Genomic DNA, 16,522 nt, shown 5'->3' with positions numbered 1-16,522 from the left:
CAGTTGTGGCTGGTTCCCAGCAGTGTGTTTCCACTTCAGGGCTCTGCCAACTGAGCCATGTCCCCAGCCTGGTCAGGATGGTGATGATTTTGAGAAGTCTCACTCACTATGTGAGCCCTGCTGATTTAGAGCATACCATGCTATCAAGTCTGTTTTCACACTTAGGCTCCTCCTGCCTCTGCTTCTCAAGTGCTAGAACTGGGACGTTCTTGCTGTTCAACTTCTTAAAGTTCTTATGGTTATCAGCCCTTCATTCAAAACCCTTTTTTAAAGTTATTTTTAATTAGCATACGAAGTGTTAGATTTCTGTAAGGCTTTTTCATTCATCAGTAGTTTCCGCTAAGTCACCCCTGCCCGTGACCTCATCCCTACTGAAACTCCCCATATCCCCTCCCTGTCCAATCACATGTGTTCTACTATTCCCTCCCGACTCTGAGACCTCTTTCCCTCCCCTCTTGTGGAAACTTTCTGGTTACTGACCTCTACAGACACTCCATTTTAGGTATATAAATATGAAGTTTGAAACTCAGATCCATGTTGAGAAAGAACATGTGACATTTGTCTTTCTGGGTCTGGGTTCCCTGTATACAATATTTTACTGTTCATCTACCTGCAAGTTTTATTTTTCTTTCCAGATGAATAAAATCCCATTGTGTATACAAACCACATTTTCATTATCACGCAGCAGCTGGTGGACATCTACTCTGATCCTATTTCCTAGTTACTTTGAATAAAACACAGTAAATTTGCACGAGTGTGTCTATAGTAAGATATGGAGTCCTTAGGATATATGCCCAGAAATGGTATAGCTGGGGCATACAGTAGCTCTAGTTTCAGCTTTCTGAGACGCCTCCACACTACCGTCCATTGTGTGTGCACAGGCTTCACCCTCGCCAACAGTGGAGAAGGGCTCCTCTCTTCCATGGCCTTGCCAGTACTGGTATTTGGTTTTCTTGATGAACAGCTATTCTGATTGGATGGAATGAAATCTCAAAGTTGTTTTAATTTTCATTTACCTATGCATTTCAGACTTTGAGATATGATTTTGAGGTTTTTGAAGATCCATTTGGAGCTGTTTTATGTAGGGTGAAAAATGAGGACAGTTTCATTCTTTTGCATGTAGACATCCAGCTTCCTAAACACCATTTGTTGAAGAGGCTGTCTTTTCTCTAATGTGTATATTTTATATCTTTATCAAAAAAGCAGGTAGCTCCTAATTGCATGGCCTTGTTTCTGGGATCTCTGTCTTTTTTTTTTTTTCTTAACCCGCATTTATTTATGCTGAATGTATTCCCTTGCCATGAGTTTTTGTTTCTTCAGTTTCTTCTGGGATATCTTTTTCTTCTATGCAACCTCCTCTTCTGGCTTTGGAACAATCTGTTCCTTCTCAATAAGGATCATCTCAGTGTGGCAGGGGGAGCTCATGTATGGGTTAATCTGGCCATGAGCTCTGTAGGTCTGTCAGCACATCTTAGGTGCCTGTTCACCTGGATGTGTTCAGTGACAGAGAATCTACATCCAAACCCTTAAGTTCAGCATTACTCTCTGCATTTTTAAGCATGTGCAGCAAAAATTCAGCTCTCTTTTTTGGCCACCGTCCCTGTGCCCTGGCCTGGGCACACCTACCCACTCCACCATTATACCGCCAGAATGGCACACACTGCTTCTTTAAAGTGACATCCTTCAGATGCTTGGTGGCTTTGCGGATCTGCATACCCTTGATGGCCTGGGCAGTTTCCTGGGTATTCTTAAAGTAAACACGAAGGTTTGAGCCTCTTGATTTGCATGATTTTGTGGGGGTTTCTGGGTCAAGAGAGTAGCGAGCCATCTCCACAGGTCACCTCTGGCCGCTTACAGGAAGAGCTGGGATCTCTGTCTCACCCCGCTGGTCTCCATGTTGGTTTCCATGCCGGCAGCATGCTGCCTTTATTGCTTTGTAATAAGACATGACATCAGGCACGGGGATACTTTTGCGGTACTCTTTTTGCTCAGAATTTCTTGGCTATCGAGGGTACGTTGTAAAGTGGAAATGTAAGGGTTCTTTGGAGAGTCAGTTGTGTTGGGGCAAACATGTGAAGGAGTGTTGTCCTGGAGTGGACACAGGTGAAAAACCAATGCAGACTTGTGAAGGAACGTCTCACTGAAGCAGACACCAGAGAGAGGATGTTCTGCTAAAGCAAACACGTGAAAGGACACGTTGCGTAGTTGAGCTGCATTTGTTAGGACTCTGAAGACTAGGCTGATTGAATGCACATGCTGAGGCAAGACCGGTGGAGGACACACAAAGTTTGGAGTGTATAAGTAGGACTCCACAGGGTGATGGAGGCAGAGCTTGGCTTGCTGGTACAGCTAGCTGTGCAACACTTGTAGATCTCGAGTATTCGATGATCTTCATTTCTCTGAGAGAGGCACAGCCGAGAACTCCTCCTGGTGTCCCTCAGGCTCCCCCTCCTGCTAACTCAAGCCGAGGCTGAGGCCTGGCTGTCTCTGCTAGGTCATATCACCGCTGTTGCTAACCTGACCCTGCTGAACTGGACTGCTGGTGTATCAGTGAAGTGTTAGCAAGAGGATCGAGCTGTGAACTGAACTGCTGATTGTACCTAAGGAGTAACACCCAAGGTGCACTAAGCACACACACACACAATCACATACACACACAATTACAATTACACACACAATCACATAGACATATACATATACAACCACATACACACACAAGCTCATATATGTATATATGTGGATGTATGCATATATATAATAAAAATGCTTTCTACATATCTACATATATGTACATACACATATTGAGGCAGGTCCCAGTCCCACTTTAACTACCTCTCTTTATCAAATACATTTCACTACATTGTCATAACTAAGCCATTCAGCTTAGAAGCTGTCTTCATTAGGGTTTTACTGCTGTGAAGAGATACCGTGACCATGACAACTCTCTTTTTTTTTTTTTTAAAGATTTATTTATTTATTATATATAAGTACACTGTAGCTGTCTTCAGATACACCAGAAGAGGGCATCGGATCTCTTTACAGATGGTTGTGAGCCACCATGTGGTTGCTGGGAATTGAACTCATGACCTCTGGAAGAGCAGTCGGGTGCTCTTAACCGCTGAGTCATCTCTCCAGCCCCCGACAACTCTCTTTTTTTTATTTTACGTATGTGAGTACACTGTAGAGTGAGTACACTGTAGCTATCTTCAGACACACCAGAAGAAGGTTTCGGATACCATTACAAATGGTTGTGAACCACCATGTGGTTGCTGGGAATTGAACTCAGGACCTCTAAGAGAGCAGTTGGAGCTCTTAACCACTGAGCCAGCTCTCCAGTCCAACATGATAACTCTTATAAAGGGAAACATTTAATCGAAACATTTAAACATTTAACTGGCTTACAGTTCAGAGGTTTAGTCCATTGTCATCGTGGTGGGAAGTATGTTGGCACACTGACAGACATGGTGCCAGAGAAGAAGCTGAGAGTTCTACAACTTCATCCAAAGGCAGCAGAAGTGAATGCCACATTAAACCTAGTTTGAGCATCTGAGACCTCAAAGCCCTCTGCCCTAATAAGACACCTCCTCCAGTGGCCTCACCTGTTAATAGTGCCACTTTCTATGAGTCCAGGGGAGCCATTTTTATTCAGACCACCACAGAAGCCTCCCAGGTATGCATGTATTTTTATAGAGACTATTTAAGGCCAAAAATAATTCAATATTAGATACATAGGCAATCCGAAGATGAGGTTCACGGGTTAGGGAAAGAGTATCCACAAAGCTCGCTCCAGTCACCCCTGTTTGCCGATGCCAGTCTTAAACTTTGTGAGGACCTAGCTCTGCAGCTAAATTAACAAAGACAGGAAAAGCCAGGCCCTGTGAGCTTGTAGAAAACCAGCAAGGGAGTGTCTGGGAAGGCAAGGAGGGTTTAGTGAATCCAGAGGGAAATTGAACAGGCTCAGTCCAGTTATGCACTCTCTGGGAAGGTGCTGGTGTCTTATGCAGAAAGACAGACACACAGGCCAGAAAGCTTAATCCTGACTCTCTGTCACTTTATACAAAACTAACACTCTCCTCATGACAATACCACACTTGGGTGTAGCGTTCCAGACAAGATCCAGCTGCAGTTTTCTTCTAAAACGTGGCTGAGTTGTTTCAGGAGGAAGGATGGACAGAGAGCTATGAGAGCTGCCTATGCAAGTAATTGTTAGATGTTCTGTCCATTTAATCCTCAGAAAATGTTGAGATAAGAGTCCTGTCTGTTGTGCAAGGACGTAGACATTAGGAATGCTCTCTCTGCAGAATAACAGAGAAATCCAACTGGCAGTGACTTAAGCATAACTTTTGGCAAAGGTGTTTTCTGTTTTGTTTTGTTTTGTTTTGTTTTTTCTTATTACTCAGCAAAAGTGGAGGGCAGCTACTGGCGTTGACTCAGGGCATTTTGACATGGCTGCAAGAATAGTTAATGTTGAGGGTCTGGTGAAGGGGCAGGAGGCGCCATGTCGGGCCGCGAAGGTGGCAAAAAGAAGCCCCTGAAACAGCCCAAGAAGCAGGCCAAGGAGATGGACGAGGAAGATAAGGCTTTCAAGCAGAAACAAAAGGAGGAACAGAAGAAACTCGAGGAGCTAAAAGCCAAGGCCGAGGGGAAGGGTCCCCTGGCTACAGGTGGAATTAAGAAATCTGGCAAAAAGTAAGCTATTCTCACATCTGAGGTGATGGTGACCCTCCTCTTCCATTCCTATTTAAACATCTGGATTCCCTGCCGTAACATCTTTGCCACTACAACTAGAATGAAGTGTTATCCTGTAACCTGTCAAACATCTGGATTCCCTGTCATAACATCTTTGCCACCGAATAGCTAGAATGAAGTGTTATCCTGGAGCCTGTTGTACATTGTAATGAACTTTTGTAAAAAAAAAAAAAAAAACAAACCAATAAACTGAGTAACGCGATGGCTCGTTGTCTCTCGTGTTCAGCAATTCCTACCTCAGCTCTGAATTTAAAGTGAACCTAGAGCCTGCTGCTCCATCCTCGTTGTACTCTGAATTCTTATCGCCTTGAATTAAACCAACTCATTTAAAAGCCAAAAAAAAAAAAAAAAAAAAAAAGAATAGTTAATGTTGGTCTGGAGAGATGGCTCAGCGGTTAAGAGTACTGACTGCTCTTCCAGAGGTCCTGAGTTCAAGTCCCAGCAACCACATGGTGGCTCACAACCATCTGTAATGCGATCTGATGGGCCCTCTTCTGGTGTGCCTGAAGACAGGACCAGTGTACTCGAATACATAAAATAAATAAATAATTCTTTAAAAAAAAAAAAAGAATAGTTAATGTCTCCAGAAATTACACCCAAATTCGAGGAAGAGAATAGGAAAGTCACCAACATTAGCTGTCCTTTGGTCAGTTTGAGTTTCCCAGAAACCTCCCTGGAAAAGGTTTTCAGTGTCTCTCACCAGAACAGTGTCACATGGCCTCCTCTAGACACAAAAAAGGCTGAGCCAGCAAGCTTTGAAATTTCAAGAAGACGCTCAAAAATGTGTTAGTTTAAAAATCAAACAACAGGGGGTTGGGGATTTAGCTCAGTGGTAGAGCGCTTGCCTAGGAAGCGCAAGGCCCTGGGTTCGGTCCCCAGCTCCGAAAAAAAGAAAAAAAAAAAAAAATCAAACAACAGGTCCAATCCAGAGGGTCTGTCGTGGCTCACCCCTGAACTGTGTATACATTGCAAACCGTCTCCCCACACTGGTGTCTCAATGACGAATGCATTCACAGACCACCGGGGAAGCAGCCTCTAAGCCTCAGCTGGTTACTGGGTCCAGCTCAGCCCAGCATCGGCGATTTTCTCCAGGACCCATTCGCTCCTGCTTCTCCTCTTTCTTCTTTTCAGGGCTGGCGATTCACTCACGTCTCAGCAGCAATTACTGAGCCACACCCCCGACCCAGGATCTGTTTCTTAACTACAATGCTCTGCGTATTGGAACCGGGTCTTGAAACTACTGCAAAGGTACGACTCTAGGACACAGAGTTCTAATCAGTGTGAGGGTATGAATAGGTCCGGAAACACTCCAGTTCCCTCGCCATTGACTCAAGTCCCAGCACTCCTTAGTCTCTGTTTAAAAAAGAAAATATAAAATGTGTGCCTTGATAAACCAACGAGACGCTTACAGGAAAGTTTCACTTACTCTCGAGTTATTTCGGATTTCTGTGTCCTCATGCATGCTTTCAATATTCATCACTCTTGACCAGGCAGATTGTTGCACCCAGGTAGATTGCTCCTAGCATGTGGAAGGCAAGGGCAGGACAATCTTTGTAAGTTCAAGACCAACCACATTATATGTATTTAGTTAGTTGTAATTATTTATATATTAATATATTTACTATATAGATATAGTAAATATATAAATAATTATTTTTCCTCCACCCTGAACAGTCCCTCCCGCTGAACTCTGAGCAAGTACATATATATATATGCATATATATATGTATATATATAGTCTATACATTATATTAATTGTTATATATTATTCATGTATTTAGTTATAACAATTATTTATATTACTATATTAAATAGATAGTAATATAATATAAATATCTCTCCTCCACCCTGAATACTCCTTCCCTCTGAACTCTGGGCAAGTATCTCGTCCTCCTAAGCACCTTTCCTCATTGTCACACATCAGCTCCAGGTATTGAAGTATTTAGCACGATATTAGGTGTACTGTCGTCCTCCTTCCTGTAGGTGGCAAACTTCTTGAAAGAATTCTGTGGCCCTACCTCTACACTGAGGATGGTAAGGGGACAAACTGGGCCACAACAAAGCATTTGCCTGCCCACTGTTGGCTATGGCAGAAAGACAGCTCCTGGGAAAGTTTGCTTCCACAGTCTTGGGCACTGGCCAGTGTGACATACAATATATAGCTATAAAAATGTGATACAAGAGTATAAGTTGTTACTTTTTTAAAGCCCTACTGGGAATATACTCTAAATCTTTAAAACTAGACCTTAAATAGACCTGATTCATCAATATTATCTACTGGCATTTGGCAATCTAAGTTGTCACAGACACCCATGCAGTCATCATTTTGAAGGGACTGTGTTCAAGACTGCATGAAGGGACTGGGGATTTGACTCAGTGGCAGAGCGCTTGCCTAGGAAGCGCAAGGCCCTGGGTTCGGTCCCCGGCTCCGGAAAAAAAGAACCAAAAAAAAAAAAAAAAAAAAAAGACTGCATGAAATTAACACAGAAAGGTGAATAAATTCAGAGAAGAAAAGGTTCTTGCTTTTAACTTATCTCACTCAGACATTTAGATATCTTACAATATAAATTAAGACCAAAAGCTAAAAGTATTTTCTCTGTCTTGCTCTGATCCATTCCCTTACTTCAAGTATGGCGGAAAAATAGGAAGATTGAAAAGTGTTAAGAGGTAGTAGGGCTCTGGGAAGAAAGCCCCATCAATAAAGTTCTCGAGGATCTGAGTTCAAACCCAGGTACACAATATAAAAAGCTGGGCACTGTGGGGTGCTGGGCACTGTAGGGTGTGCCTGTAGTCTCAGTGTGAGGGAGACAGAGACAGAAGCTTACTGGTCATTCTCACCTCACCAGTGAGCTCAGGTCAATGAGAGACAAAGTTTGGCGCAGGGAGTGGGGTGGGGAGCAGTACAGGCCTGTAATCCCACTTCTAGAGAGGAAAAGGCAGGTGCATCTCTGAGTCCAAGGCTAGCCCGAACTACACAGTAAGACCCTGTAAAAAAAAAAACAAAAAAAAAAACAGCTCAGGGGCTCGAGAGATGGCTCAGTGGTTAAGAGCACTGATTCCTCTTCCAGAGGTCCTGAGTTCAATTCCCAGCAACTACATGGTGGCTCACAACCATCTGTAATGGGATCTGATGCCCTCTTCTGGCCTGCAGTCACATATGCAGGCAGAAGACCCTGTTAAAAAAAAACAGCCCAGCGGTTAGGAGCTCACGCAGCTCTTGCAGAGGACTCAAGTTTGGTTTCCAGCACCCAACATGTGGCAGCACACAGCTGCCTGTGACTTCAGCTCCACAAGATCTGGCACTCTCTTCTGACCTCAAAGGGCTTCGTAATGGGGAGGCTACAAGAGTGAAGGGCAGATATGAGGAGACGGAGATGGGTGGGACTGGGATGCATGATGTGAAACTCACAGAGAATCAATAAAAAGCTTTTTAGAAATGAAAAGAGGGGGTTGGGGATTTAGCTCAGTGGTAGAGCGCTTGCCTAGCAATCGCAAGGCCGTGGGTTCAGTCCCCAGGTCTGAAAAAAAAAAAAAAAAAAAAAAAAAGAAATGAAATGAGGTGGCATTGTACTAATATGCCCAAACGCACTCTGAGATACAAACATATACACATAACTAAAACAAAAATAGAATCTTTTAAAAAGAATTTTAAATACTGGGCACAGGTCGCTAATTCCACTGTTAGGAAGGCAGAGCTGTCAGATCTCTGTGGAGTGTAGGCTCAGCCTGGTCTATATAGTGAATTCCAGGACAACCAGGGCTATATAAAGACCTTGTCTCAAAAAAAAAAAGTTGTTTTTAAATAAACTAGTAAAACAACATGTTCAGCAGCACAGACATAAGGACTGGAGTTCAAAACCCCTGAACTCATGTAAAAAGCCTGGGGTGGTCTCCAGTGCTGGTAAGTCCAGTACTGTAAGCGAGCAGAGGCAGGGCAAACAGTGCAGCTTGCTAGTCATCTGCCCTGGGCTCTGTCTCAAGGCAACAAGGCAGAGTAACAAAGCAAGACACTCAGTCCTCCTCTGGCCTCCACACACCAGTGCTCCTGAGCACACACACATATATATCCATACATATCTCCACACTCATACATGCACACACATACACTGAAGGAAAGCAATAGGAACCAGGGTGGATAGCTATTGAAGAATGACACCCAAAGCTGACCCTCTCTCCCCATATACAAGCATGACACACACAGGCATACACCTAAAACGAGTTGAGGGCACTTGGGGCAGGAAAAGTGCCCCTTATCTCATCGCTGGGACCTGACTCAAGTCTCTGGGGTTTGGTGTTAAAAGTTACAGCACAACCCACGAGAGACTGCTAAGTCCACAGACACCATTCTTGGTTACTGAAAGTATCACAAACAAGATTATTAAGATGAACTACCCATGGAACCAAGATACATTGTTTAAACTCTTTATGCTATAATCATATAGCAATTGTTTAAAAAAAAAAAAACTTTGACCCATGATGTTTGAGTCACATATCTTCTTCAGGTGTAAACCTGCCAATACTTTTATAAATCCCCTTGTGATTGCATCTGTTTGAAAGCGCGTCTTACAATGAGGAAATGAGGAAAGGAACACTCTTCTCCCCGATCTCAGTCGTAGATCATTCAAACAATGTAATTCTGTATCACTTACAGGTCCATGGCTGCAGCACTTGGATACATCTCCCAGACATCCACAAGTTCTTCTGCCCTGCTGTGAAGCAGTGACCTTGCTTTACTCAGTCCCCGACATCCGTTCCTGCAATCCCAAGTCGTGACCCTAGATGCACCTTCACAGAGGTAAATGCAAGCCATGATCCTAGCTGTACGCATACAGAGAGAGACCTGAGGCTCTGCAGCTCTCTGCGGAGTCCTCGGGCTTCTCAGCTGGCTAACAATCAACCTTCCTGATCCCCATGACCTGTAAACTTTGAATAAAGAACAACAACCTCCTTCAAAGACTAGCTCATGGCAGATCAAGTTTTGTTACAATTATCAGCACCACAAAAGTTCCAGTGTGTCCAAAAAATGTCTAAACTCCTAACATGCCCAGAACAACTGGGTTTACATGATTACAATTAAAAAAAAAAAAAAAAAACTAGGACAAGAGAATTTGGAACTTTTTTTTTTGGAGAAATGGAGTTTTATTTATTATATAAAAGACATTACCAACTCCTAGGTTAAACCTAGTCTGTGACAGCATAAGTGGATTATGTCTAGTTGGCCAAAGGAGCCCCATGGAAATGCTTAAACATGTCAGGCTATTCCCAAGGATATTGGCCTCTCCTGACAAACTGACAGTAAGACCCTACTGCTAACTTACTTACATAGCTCATTGACCACAGAGAAGTCAAAATGGTGCCTAACTAGAGCCTTCACCCCTATTCACCAGTGTTCACAGCACTGAAAGGTACCCTGCATGCTACCAGAGAAGAAGAGTGAGTAACCAACCAGTGGCCATCCTTGTGATCTACAAAGGTGACCTGCCTGTATGATATGTCGGTGCAGCACTAGTACATATGCTGTGGGGAAATCCAGTTACCATCTGCTTCAGTTTAAGGCCCCTGCCACAAGACTGAACCCATGGCTGGCCCTGCTAGGGACTGAAAAGGCCATGGGCCCTGCAGAAGGAACGTAACAATAAAATGACTCCTAATGACATTCCACTGCACCTAGAGATCAGTGTCCAGCTCAGTCACAGTCAGGGAAGCTTCCTCTTGCAATAGATGGAAGCTAACAGAGACACCCACAATTCCACAAGGGCACAGAGTGGGAGATTTTTGGAACACTCAGTCCGAAATGGGATGTGTTCATCAAAGCCTTTCCCTCGAGGTTCAGGGATCTGTGTAGAAAAGAGGGCAGGAAGATCCTAAGAGCCAGGGGCCATAAATGACTCCAAAGAAACTGTTTTTCAGACACAACAGGACTGACCCGTGTATAAACTCACAGACTGTGGCTCAGGTCCTGCTCAAGTCCAAGTCATACAGGGTCCAAGTGCTGAGACAGGGAAGTGGACAGGAGCTCCTATCCTAACCAAGGGGCTATCTCCAACTGACATCCATTTGCAAAGGAAAACTAGTTCTCTCCAATGGAGTCTCATTGAGTCTATTAACCATTCCCAGTACAAAACAAACTCACTGGTAATCTTGTAGACTTTCTAATCTCACGTAAGCTTTATTTGGGCACTTTTTGTCTTACTGGTCTTTTGTTCAATTATTACGATTTCCAATTATTTACTTTTATGAACTGTGCTTATGCATGTGTGTGTTTCTTATTTTTTCTGTTTTATTTTTATTATGTTCTGGGGTTGTTTTTATTATTGCTGTTTGCTCATTTGTTTTCTAAGGAGAGAGAGAAAAGAAAGGGCAGGGAGGTGGGGAGGATCTGGGAGGAGTTGGGGAAGAAAAAATTGTGATCAAAATATATTTCGCGGGGTTGGGGATTTAGCTCAGTGGTAGAGCGCTTGCCTAGGAAGCGCAAGGCCCTGGGTTCGGTCCCCAGCTCCGGAAAAAAAAAAAAAAAATATATATATATATATATATATATATATATCGTGAAAACTATTTCTCAATAGCCAAAAACCTTAATCCGTATTTTTGTTAACATTCTTCCACTCTTGTTTTTATTTGTTTGTTTGTTTGTTTGTTTCAACATATTTATTTGTTTTACCTGGGTGGGTACTTTGTATGTACATCTGTGTATCATGTGTATGTGTGATGTCTGAGGAGGCCAGAAGAGGGTGCTGGACTCCGTGAGACCGGAATTACAGAAGGTTGTGAACCACCATGTGGGTGAGAGGTCCTGAACCTGGGTCTTCGCTGTTGATCCATCCTCTCCAGACCCTCTTCCTTTAATTCTTTACATCTCTAAAACCCAATCTTAGTACTTACACAAATACGGGAACACTGAATAATATTTATTTTGCTTCAATTTCTTTTAAAGGAGTAATCTATCCATATCATATGAAAATGTATCTGTTTTCTTGTGAAAAGTATTTTTCAATTTCTTTTTTTTTTCAAATTTTCTTTTTTTTTTTTTTTACATTTATTTATTTATTATGTATACATCATACAGCTTTCTGCCTGCATGTATTCCTGCAGGCCAGAAGAGGGCACCAGATCTGATTATAGATGGTTGTGAGCCACCATGTGGTTGCTGGGAATTGAACTCAGGACCTCTGAAAGAGCAGACAGTGCTCTTAACCTCTGAGCCATCTCTCCAGCCCGTGAAAAGTATTTTATGACTATAAATTTCCTTGTACTTTAGCAACACTTACTTTTTATATGTTTAGGGAAACTGAATAGTCAGTATTGAACTTGAGATCATTATTTCTTCACTCTACAAACGTCGACGTATACCTGTTTTGGATCCACAACTGTCAAGTCCCATAGACTGTCCCACATGCTCGTATGATTACCCTGACCTTGATGTGAAGTGGAAATTTCTGGTTTCTTTAACAACTCAGTTGTGTCATGTGATGTTTTCCTGAAATCTGCCTTATGAGAGGACATGGGATATTTTCCTAAAAACAGACACTAGCGAGGGCACTTGATGTTTAGAAAGGCTATAAATAGAAAGCCACAAACAGTGAGAGGAGGCTCTTACACTGATACTACATGCAATGCTTTGCTAGTCTTCGATGGTTTTTACCTCATAGAGAGAAATGTGCAAAAGAACTTATTGAGGGATTCTGGATGATTCTAGCTACCCCCCCCTCACCCCCGCAGACTAATGCCGAATTGTTGGAGCCTTGATGCTTCTGCTGGATCACGATACCACTACTGATCAGTGTTCAGTGTTTGCTATTGAACTGGACTGGTATCCTAACAATGAAGAGTGAAATTGCCCCAAGGAACTACTTCTAAACAAATTCATAACACCCTTTTCCTATTTACCTTCTTTTTTCCCCACCTCTGGCTGGTGGGTTATAAGAGAGGTTGAAGTGTTTAAAAACTCTAAATAAAGTAGGTTTTGAAAAAACTGAAGGGGTTGGGGATTTAGCTCAGTGGTAGAGCGCTTGCCTAGCAAACGCAAGGCCCTGGGTTCGGTCCCCAGCTCCAAAAAAAAAAGAAAAGAAAAAAAAAAGAAAAAAACCTAAGCCTACAAATGAACGCCTTTATGTGCTGGAGGTTTGACCTTCGGCGTGGCCACGCCCAAGTAGTAGGATCATTAGGACATGGACCCCCCCTGAGGGCAGGGACAACTGAGTCATTGGATTACTATCCTCAGAAGATACTGAGGAAGTTCTCTTGGGAGCCAGCGAGCATGAGTGTGTTCTATAAAAGAGCAAGCCCAATACATTCCCACTGCAGCTTCCTGTCGTGCCATCTGAACTCTTCCTGTCACATATGCCTCTACCTTGATACCCTGTATCATAATGGGGGACAAGTGAAAGGAGACTTCACCACAGCTAGCAGGTATCAACCCTTGAGCCTGCTAAATAAACAAAATTTTCTTTATGAAGTAACCAACCTCAAGTATTTTACTATAGCAAGAGAAAGCAGACTGCTAGAGCCTTGATTAGTACTGTAGAGAGGAAGGCTGAAGAGGAAATATCTGGATTCTTTGGAGACTGAGTTGTGTCCTGTGATGTTTGTCTAGAAGCTGTCTCATGAGAGGATGTTTGTGTTGGTGAGAACAGACGTGGTGTTTTTCTGGAGGCTGTCTGATGAAAAGGCATGTGATGTGTTGGAACAGACACTTGAGAGGCATGTAACATTGGAAGGAGTATACGTATAACCTAACAGACCGTAGATGACCCTCTTGCACTGATTCTCCTTGTAACACTTTGCTGGGCTTCGTTGGGCTTCACTGATACAGTCTTTGCTGAACATGCCCTTGCATTGTTTCACTTTGCTTTCTTCATTGATAATTGCTTGCAATGACTCCACAGAGAAAAATGTATCAAAAGACTTCTGGTGTTATTCCAACTGCTTCTTGCTGCTTCCAACAACTTGTGCCAGTTGGAGCCTCAAGATTTCTTCTGGTGGAGCTGTAAGGTTCGAAGAGAGTCTTTTTTTTTTTTTACCTGACCCCCAACTCTCAAAGTGAGTCTTAAATACCAGGGAGAGACCCCAAGTGAGACCTGAGAACAGAATTCAATGCAAATGCAAGAGCCCTCTCCCCCTGCGCGTCGGAGTCAACCTTCAATCAGCCTCTCATGGTGAGTTACCTGGCTTACCCTGCCCCCAACCAACCCTGAACTTTCTAGCCCAGAGGCTGAGTTGCCCCTCCCCCAAGCATATTCCACATATAATCCAGACGGTTTTTGCTGCTCCTCTCTCCTTTCTCTTTCTCGTCTATCTCTTCTCCTTCCCCTTTCTCTGCCTTTCTCCCTTTCTCTTCTCTCCCCCGCCCCTCCCAATGGTGACTTCCCTGGCCTTGGTACTTGAGGCCAGTGAACTCACCAGCTCAAGAGAAGCTTCCCAATAAACGTGCCTTTAATAGATCCTAATCTGGCTCGAATGGGCTCATTTCACCAGCCGAGAAATAGGCTATCAAAGATTTGATATTATTTTTTAAAAAGAGGCGGATCTCTGTGAGCTCAAGGCCAGCCTGGTCTACAGAGCAAGTTCCAGGACAGCCAGGATTACACAGAGAAATCCCTATCTCAAAAAAAGGAAGGAAGGAAGGAAGGAAGGAAGGAAGGAAGGAAGGAAGGAAGGAAGGGAGGGAGGGAGAGAGGACTTGTGTGAGACATGGCCTCACACATGCTAGGTACAAACTCTACCACTGACATACATCACCCAAGTTCAAATTTAAAAATATATCTATATTTGAAAAGAAGATTCCCACTTTCAGCCTAGATGATACAATAGGAACTCCATTCACTTCTGGTAGTTGGCTGAATAAACAAACCCCAAATCACTGGAATCTGTGCATGTTGTCATGTTACAATGGACTGTTAAAAAAGACTTTGTGTTGCCAGGATCTGGGGATATTGTCCCAATATCCAGAGGACCCGGAATGTAACTAGCAGGAAGCCTGGGGAGGCAGGAAGGAGGCAGTGGGTATCCTACTGCACTGCTGGCTTGGGAATGGTAGGTGGCCATGAGCCAGAAAATGCAAGGAATGGAGCGGGCAAGTCTGAGACCCTTGGCCTTAAAGGCTTGATGGTTCTCTGGAACTCTCTCAGCAAGCAAAGCCTGCGGGTTCTCTCCCTGGCCCTTCAGTCTTCTACCTTACTCCTACCTCAGGTCTGCTTTCGTGACTTCCACCATATTCCCTCCCCTGCCCCCACCACGCCCTAGGCTTGCTCAGCTGCCCGTTGCTGCTATAGCTGCTATCAAGTTTGCTGCTATTCAGGAGGCAGCTGCTGCCCCTGCTCCCACTGCTGCCACTGCTGCCCCTGCTCCCACTGCTGCCCCCGCTGCCACTGCTGCCCCTGCTCCCACTGCTGCCCCTGTTCCCACTGCTGCCCCTGCTCCCACTGCTGCCCCTGCTCCCACTGCTGCCTCTGCTGCCCCTGCTCCCACTGCTGCCCCTGTTCCCACTGCTGCCCCTGCTCCCACTGCTGCCACTGCTGCCCCTGCTCCCACTGCTGCCCCCGCTGCCACTGCTGCCCCTGCTCCCACTGCTGCCACTGCTGCCCCTGTTCCCACTGCTGCCCCTGTTCCCACTGCTGCCCCTGCTCCCACTGCTGCCACTGCTGCCCCTGCTCCCACTGCTGCCCCCGCTGCCACTGCTGCCCCTGCTCCCACTGCTGCCACTGCTGCCCCTGTTCCCACTGCTGCCCCTGTTCCCACTGCTGCCCCTGCTCCCACTGCTGCCACTGCTGCCACCAACCACAAGCTTTGTCGTTCCACCTCACATTTGGTTACCCATCAGCCACAGGTTTGCTTCGAGGGCTCAGAGTGCCAGATGCCAGATGTCACTGCTGCCCTGGTTTCTGATGCTTCCTTCAAGTCACCAGCTCAACCCACAGTACCAAAATTCGATGAGAAAAGACGTCCCCAGAGAAGTCTTTCATTGTGCCTAATGTTGCAAAACCAGAGGTAGCAGTTACCTTTCTTATTACCTGAGCAAAATAGCTGACAGCTTGAGGGAGAATAGGTTTGTTTGACTCCCAGTGTTACAGTTCACCATGCAACAGGAACAGGAGGCAGCTGGTCACACAGTGTGTGCAGTCAGGAAGTGAAGAGAAAGGAATGCTGATGTTCAGCTCCTTTCTCCTTTATGCACTCTACGACCCCCCAAACCATGGATCGGTGCCACACACTCAGGTGGTTCTTACCCCCCTCAATCTGTTCCGGAAGCAACCTCATAGATAAACCCAAGGGTATGAATCCCTAGTGATTTTAAAGCCAGTCAAACTGACAAATGTGGTGGTTTGAATGTGATGTCGCCTATAAATTTCAGGCATTTGACTGTTTGGCTCCCACTTGGCTATTCGGGAAGAATTAGGAGGGATGGTCTCACTGGAGGAAGTGTGTCACTGGTGGTAGGCATTGAGATTTCAAAAGATTCACACCATATAGAATTAGCCTCTTGTACGTCCTATCTGTGGGTCAATATGTGAGCTCTCTGCTACGGCACCAGCTACCCTGCCTGCTGTGCTCTTTGCCATGATGGCCTCTTATCCTCTGAATCATGTTTCTATCAGTAACAGAAAGCCTTGATGGCTTATATGTGCACCAGTCATGGCAGTCCCTCTGTGGGATCCCTCTGACCTATGTGGAAATGACTTCAGTCATCTACAGTTCAGTATGGTTTATGACAACAAAATGCCTGGTACCTCACACTGTCATTTGAGATGCTGGAGGGAACACAGCACAATCT

General features: G+C 44.5%; 1 protein-coding gene and 1 pseudogene across 1 annotated transcript; one reads left to right on the top strand and one right to left on the bottom strand.

Annotated features, from left to right (window-relative positions):
• Positions 1-1,272: 1,272 nt before the first annotated feature.
• Positions 1,273-1,889, bottom strand: LOC108350858 (60S ribosomal protein L17 pseudogene; annotated as a pseudogene).
• A 2,559-nt stretch (positions 1,890-4,448) lies between these two features.
• On the top strand, positions 4,449-4,951 carry Tma7b (translation machinery associated 7B). The gene has a single exon (XM_039108671.2). It carries the CDS (start codon positions 4,499-4,501, stop codon positions 4,691-4,693), a length of 195 nt encoding a protein of 64 aa, XP_038964599.1. The 5' UTR covers positions 4,449-4,498; the 3' UTR covers positions 4,694-4,951.
• The last annotated feature ends 11,571 nt before the right edge of the window (positions 4,952-16,522 follow it).

The sequence above is a fragment of the Rattus norvegicus genome, chromosome 4 (assembly GCF_036323735.1).
Source record: "Rattus norvegicus strain BN/NHsdMcwi chromosome 4, GRCr8, whole genome shotgun sequence".
NCBI classification, from domain to species: Eukaryota; Metazoa; Chordata; class Mammalia; order Rodentia; family Muridae; genus Rattus; species Rattus norvegicus.
The sequence above is the reverse complement of the archived record's forward strand: the minus strand, read 5'-3'. Positions and strand labels throughout refer to the sequence as shown.

Coding starts and splice junctions, on each gene's coding strand:
- Tma7b (XM_039108671.2), top strand. CDS start 4,499: ATGTCGGGCCGCGAAGGTGGCAAAAAGAAGCCCCTGAAACAGCCCAAG.